Consider the following 6,646-nt stretch of genomic DNA (forward strand, 5'->3'; position numbering starts at 1 on the left):
GCAAATAGTTATGAGGGGATTATAACACTGTTGGTACTTGGAAAACAGAAGAAGAAACAGATACAAAAGATGTTGCATAAATGGAATCAATAGAAGATTTGGTAACTGACTGAATCTGAGAAATGAGGAAGGAGGAGAGTAAGACAACCCTAAGGATATGAATGTGGATCACAGATCAAAGACATAGCTAAGAAGTACCCTAGAGACCATCTAACGTAGCTTCCTCAATTTAAAGAAATAGAGATCTAGACAGGTTAAATGGCTTTTTCAGTCAACCTTCTAGAAAAAGTTTTCTACTCCTCTTGCTTCCACTTCTATTCTCATTCTCTTCTCAACCCTTTTGCAATCTGGCTTCTGATCTCATGAATCAAATGAAAATGCTCTCTCTAAAAGCACCCAAAGATCTCTTAAAGACTAAATCTGATGGCTTTATTCTCAGTTCACTCCTTCTCAACCCCTCAGTGTTTGTTCCTGCAAACACATTTCATTACTGCTGACCACTCTCTCTTCCCTCCCCTCTCTAGTTCTGTGTCACTGCTTTCCCTTAGTTCTCCTTCTACCTGCTTGACTTCTCCTCAATCTCCTCTACTGAATTATCATCCATATCACATAACTGTGGATGCAGCCCACAGCTCTGTTCTGGGTATTTTTTATCTATATCTATGCCTGTCTATATGTCTGCGTCTTTATTTTTCTCTGTATCTATTTTTCTCTCTCATCAGCTTACATGGTTAACTAACTCTATGCTAATAGATCTATATAACAGAGAGCCCTAGGGTCTCTCTCAGTTAAAAACTGGGCACCTCTTCCATGTCTCAAACTCAACAGAAATCACTGTCTTTCTCCCACATACAACTCTTCCAAACTTCCCTACACCTAACAAAGGCACCACCATTCTTACAAAGATTCAGGTTCAAACTCTTGGTGTCATCCTCACCTCCTTGATTTCATTCATCCCACATAACCAATCAGTAGCAAAATCTTGTTATTTCTACAACTCTCATAGCCACATAGTTTATTACCTCTCACTTGACCTATAACAATAGCGTACTAGCTGCGTTCCCGGTATTATCTCTCCCTCTGACAATAGACCCTCCACACAGGGAGGACTCCTTAGGTGTAAAGAAACAAGCATGATAGATACATAAAAAGCATATATGAAATGTTTCAGCAAAATTTAGCTAAGTCACTCTATTAGTCATACTGCAAGTGGCTCCTTATTGCCACTAGGTCTAGGATCAAATACAAGTTTTCTCTGTTTAGTATTTAAAGCTTTTTACAATTTGGGTTCAGTCTATTTGCTTTCTTTTTTTTTTAAGGCATCATGGAGTCATAGGGTCATAGAAGTTGAGAAATGGACCTCAGAGGACTGTTTGCTCACCTTTTAAGTCATGGGTTCTTAGCCTGGGGTCTGTCAGTGGATTTCAGTGGGTCAGTCAACTTGGATGAAAAAAGAAATTGCCTTATTTCATTATAATTGGTTTCTTTCCAATCCTATGTATTTTGTTCCTTAAAACATGATTCTGAGAAGGTGTCCATAGTCTTCACCAATTCAGTCTATTTTCCCAGTCTTATTACATTTGATTCTCTTTCCCGAAAATTTCCAGCCAAACCAGCCTTCTCACTGTGGGTTCCTCCCATGTGGTGCTCCTGTTCCTGCTTCCAGACCTAGAATAGGGTCTCTCCTCACCTCTTTTACATCTTAAAATTTTTGATCCACTCCAAGACTCGGTTCCAATGCCACCTTCTACATGAAGCCTTTCACCTGCTATCAGTGCCTACTGCCCCAAAGTTAACTTGTATCTATGTTATGTCTATTTTGTAAATAAGTACGTTGTCTCCCTGAAAGAAGGTAAGTTCCTTGAAGTCAGAGGCTGTTTCACTTTTGTCTCCACTGTATACTCAGTCACACACACACACACACACACACACACACACACACACACACGCCCTGTCATATGGTAGGTGCTTAATAAATGATTGGTGATTGATTAATAAAGACAAATTATCTTTAAAAAAATACAGATTTGGCCATGCAGGTATATCTGATTTATTTACAATATTGCTGCTTGTGTAAGTGAACTAAAGTTATATTTTCCAAACCCATGGTCGTGTTATTTTTAAATCTATTTCATATTTCAAAGTATGCACATTTAGGGTTTTTCCTTGGTGACATTTTCACTCCACTTAACTTGTTACAATCAAATATACTTTCAAATAATTTTAATGAAATTACCATAAGTATGAAGGTAATGCTAAAATGAAGGAAAGAAAATATTGTATCTTCATTCTCATTGCCACATTTTTTCAAAACAATTTAAGAAAAACTAAGCTCTCGAAACCTGGTGAACAGCTAATAATTGATGGAACCCTAGCTTTGGAAAAACTGAAAAAAAGATTTTTTTTAAACAGAGAAAGGTTTAAGTGTGAAGAAGCAAGGATATACATGAATACATAAATAATATACATGATACTACATAGAGGTAGTCCTAAAAATGTTTCACTGAAGAACTTATTAAACAACTTCATAGCATTTTTAAAACTTTAAATGACAGATGCTTAAATTCTCCTATCTTTCTACCCTAGTACTAAAAACTGAAATGATGCTACAGGGAACAGTAGTAAGTCTTGTATTGAATTTCAAATCATGAAATGAACCTCACTTCCAAATAGACCTAAAGCCCAAGACTTGAGATGGACTAGCAATAATATGCAAGTGGTACTGATGTTTTATCCTGCACCTGGGATAAAAAGGAAAAAAAAAGAACTAGCGTCAGATTTAATATTACACGTCTGGGGCTCCCAAAAGTCCCAACAATTTTTAGCCTTCCTCCCGCACTTACTGAAGCCTGAAATCCCAGCCGAGTGCTCAACCTGGAGCCTCTGAGCTTCTGGACAATGTGGGCAATAATAAGAGACAGATCCGTCTCTTCCTGAAGCATGTTCCCTTGGTGCTGGGGGATGGCAGCAGGTGTGGGAGGAGGGGGCCGCTGGGTCCGGGAGAAGGAACGTTGACTTCAACTCGACAGAAACTTCTCCAGGACCCTTTTAACAAAGGGACGCTTCCGCGTTACCAGGCAACTGCAGACGCGGCATGTGCTCCCTTTTCTGAGTCCCGCTGTAAGACCAGAGTTTTTCATCATAAAGGTTCCGCGAGAGGAAAGGAACCTAGGCCGGTAAGGCCAGAAACATGGCGCTTTCCACACTTCATACAGTCCAGACTAAAGAGTGTGCCCATTTTGCCTTGCAATTGTCTTGCAGTCCGAGAGTTCTTCCCAGAAATGTGGAGCAACAGAAAAACAGCAACTCTTAGATTAAGCAGCCATTAAAACGGAAATAAATTTTAAAAGTTAAATCTGCACTCCACTAATGCCTCTCTAGAACGGCATTTATTTACCAGGTCAGAGACCTGGTGCCCACTTCCCAAAACAGTGAAATTGGAAGTACAATACACATTTGGATGATGGATGTCCCAAAAGTCATAGGGCAGTTTTAGGCTAGTAAAAAGTAAAACTTTAAGCTTAAGCTACAATAAAGCTTAAAACAGTCCTATGACTTTTGGGATACCTTGTATTTACCTCTTTCATTAAATACCAAATAAAGGGTTTCCCATGTCCTCCCCTGAAAAAGTGTCTCTACCTAATTTTCATGTGATTTTCTTTTTTTTTTTTTTCCTGCAGTTCTCGGTTGTTTTCGTTTAATTTTTAAAAGTCGAGGCGCTGCTATTAACTAGTGACATCCCATATCTTTCTTTTTAAAAGTAAATTTAAAAAAATTTAATAAAAACAAAAGTTTTTAAAACACACATAACACCAGGGATTTTCTCACTTCTCATTTCTGTCTCCTGGCTTCTTTCAAGTCCCAGCTAAAACCCTATCTGCTACAGGAAGCCTTTCCCAAACTTATTCTGTGCATAGCCCGTTGGTGCATAGTTGTTTGCACATCGTTTTCCCCTTTACATCCTTGAGAGCAGAGGGACAGTCTTTTGCCTTTCTTTGTATCCCCAGGGCTTAGCACAGTGCCCGGCACACAGTAGGCCAATGCTTAATATTTTTAAGCTACTTAACAAATGTTTACTGACTGACACAAATGAATGATACAAAAGTGATCTTCCCTTCCGGCAAATTCAAGTACTTTTAAAAGAGCTGAAGGAAATTTTGTGCTCTATAATTCAAAAGCAAAATTGGGGATTTGTTGAAGGTTCAAAGGAGGGACAGAACTGCAAATATTCGAAAGATAGACAGATTTTTCTTTAAAATTAGAAAATGTTGAGCAAAAACTGAATGACCTTGCCGTCTTCAAGGTAATCTATTCACAAATCTCATTGCTTACAATCTCAAAGTACAGATTCAAACGTACATATCCATCTTTTCTTTTTTAAAAATTAAAGAATTACATGTGTTCTTAATAAGATGCAAAATCTAGTCCGTGAGTGGGGTAAAAGGAAAAGGGGATGGTGCTGAAAGGTTGAGCTGGGAGTGGACCTACGAGCAAAGGAAATAGGAGCCTGGAGGCAACCGCCTGCCCTCCTTCCCCTCTATTCATCCATCCCCAAAGCAGTGTGGAGAATGCAATTAAATGAAAGTACTTCCCTCCCCCTCCTTCCCCAAATTAATAAACAAAGAGGTTCCCAGGCTCCAGGGCAGCAGACTCCGCTTCCAGGGCCCACCCACGCTGCCACCTAGGAGGCAGAAGGGGACAAAGGCGCGGCCTCTGGATTCGGAAACCCAGAGATGGACACTGCAATGGAGAAGGGCAGACGACGCCAGGAAATCGCTGGGCAGGGCCGAGCCGAGCCGGGCTGTCACTCACCCAGGCCTGGCGCTCCAGCTGCGAATAGAGCCGGGAGCCTTTGAGCTTCTGGACGATATGGGCGATGGTCAGGGACAGATCCTCCTCCTCCTGCAGCATGTTCCCCGCGCTGCCGGCCAGTCTGCAGGTCGAGGCGAGGCCGAGCCGCCGCAGCGGGGAAACGGGACCCCTGGTCCGAGGTACTGGCGGGGACGCCAGCCCTGGTGGACTCTACACCGGGACTCTGCGGGCGTTACCAGGCAACTACATGGGCGGCCGGTCCATCCCTTTTAGTGTTCCCCACAGCTCCGGAGGTCCGGAACACAAAGATTCCGCAGTCTGTGAAGAACCTTCTTGTTAGCTCGAAGCAGAGGATTTAAAAGAAGAAGGAGAAAGAGAAAGAGAGAGAGAGAGAGAGAGAGAGAGAGAGAGAGAGAGAGAGAGAGAGAGAGAGAAGAGAAGGAAGGAGAGAGAGGGAGAAAGGAAAGAAGAGAAAGAAAGGAGGAAGGAAGAGAGGAAGGAGGAAAGAAAGAAAAAGAAAGAGAATAGAGAGAGAAAGAAGAAAGAGGGAGGGAAGGAAGGAAAGAAAGAAGGAAAGAAGGATCCACTTTCTTTCTGAGTTACACCACACCTGCGTACACCAGAAAACCCAGGTGGCACTTCCACCAACCCCTTTTCTTCCCACAGAAAAATTCAGCAATTTTCACAGAAGCCCACCAACCCACTTCCAAAAGAAATAAAAATTCATCAATATACACAGGAAGCTATTCTTTCCTTTACTACATCTATAGTTAGTTTCCCTTGCTTGCTGCTAATACCAGTATCAAACTGTCATCCCCTAAATTACTTAAGTAGATGTCAGGAATTGGCAGCTATGAGAAACTCTGATCCTACAACCTGGAGAAGCACAGCTACTCCCTCTTCACCAGCATATTTACTCTAGGATGACCCTCTTCCAATAATCAACCAAACCACAAGGATTAATTATTAATATATTCTGACATTGTGCTAGGTACTGGAGATACAAGTATAAATGGCCCCTGAACACAAGGAGCTTGTATTCTCTTCCAGGGATAAAATGTATTTACAGATAAGAAAACACAAAGTACATACAGTACGCTAACAACAATGTTGCTAGTAGCTGCTGTGGAGGCTTAAGACCAATAACACCACTACACAAAAGGGCTACTAGCATAGGTTCTTTGATCTGCTTTTCTAAGGAAAGCAACTAAGTTGTTAACAATCTCACTTTAATCAAACATACATATATAATTCACTTAATTCAGGGGGAAAAGCCAGCACCCTGAACTTCAGACCAAATACAAACAGAAATTACAAACTGATCAACATATCTATTAACACAAACTAGTAGACAGGCTTCTAGCTTTCTGTCCAACATCTCAGTACACAGTTACCAGGGAAGCACCAACATCCGAGTTTTCAAGCTGGAGTGGGGCTCCTTAACAATGGCTATCAGAGTCTCATCTGGTCAAATCACATAACACTCTTCCAGTGAGTGAGAGCCCCAAACAAAACGCTAACCTCTGAGTTTATGTACCCTGTTCAGGGTCAAAAGGCATCACAACTATGTGACTCAAAACCATATGATGCTTCTTCAGGTGTCACAACCGTGCTACTCAAACCTATGTGAACTAGGCTTTCCCTTGACATAAGCAGGTCATCAAAGGCTCCCAATTTAATCAAAGAAGCAAAGGCCAGACTCATCAAAGGCACTTGATTACAACAATGCTCCAAAAGAATAAAAAAGTCCCACTCTAATCACCAATACAAGTACAACATAATCTCAACTATAAGGCACTAAGAACAGAGGTCATCAGAGAGTCCTGAAGAAAGA

At 41.2% G+C, this 6,646-nt stretch overlaps 1 protein-coding gene across 2 annotated transcripts in view; it reads right to left on the reverse strand.

Annotated features, from left to right (window-relative positions):
- TBC1D19 (TBC1 domain family member 19) overlaps positions 1-5,065 on the reverse strand; it is a 114,793-nt gene extending 109,728 nt beyond the window's left edge. The window contains exon 1 of one of the 2 annotated variants that reach the window (XM_036764702.1): positions 4,813-5,065. In XM_036764702.1, coding sequence (XP_036620597.1) covers positions 4,813-4,911 — 99 coding nt within the window. In that variant the 5' untranslated portion in view covers positions 4,912-5,065. The remainder of the gene's footprint in view (positions 1-4,812) is intronic. The other variant, XM_036764703.1, reaches the window with a different exon arrangement.
- Between the last annotated feature and the right edge of the window lie 1,581 nt (positions 5,066-6,646).

Source organism: Trichosurus vulpecula, chromosome 6 (genome assembly GCF_011100635.1).
Source record: "Trichosurus vulpecula isolate mTriVul1 chromosome 6, mTriVul1.pri, whole genome shotgun sequence".
Classification (NCBI taxonomy): Eukaryota; Metazoa; Chordata; class Mammalia; order Diprotodontia; family Phalangeridae; genus Trichosurus; species Trichosurus vulpecula.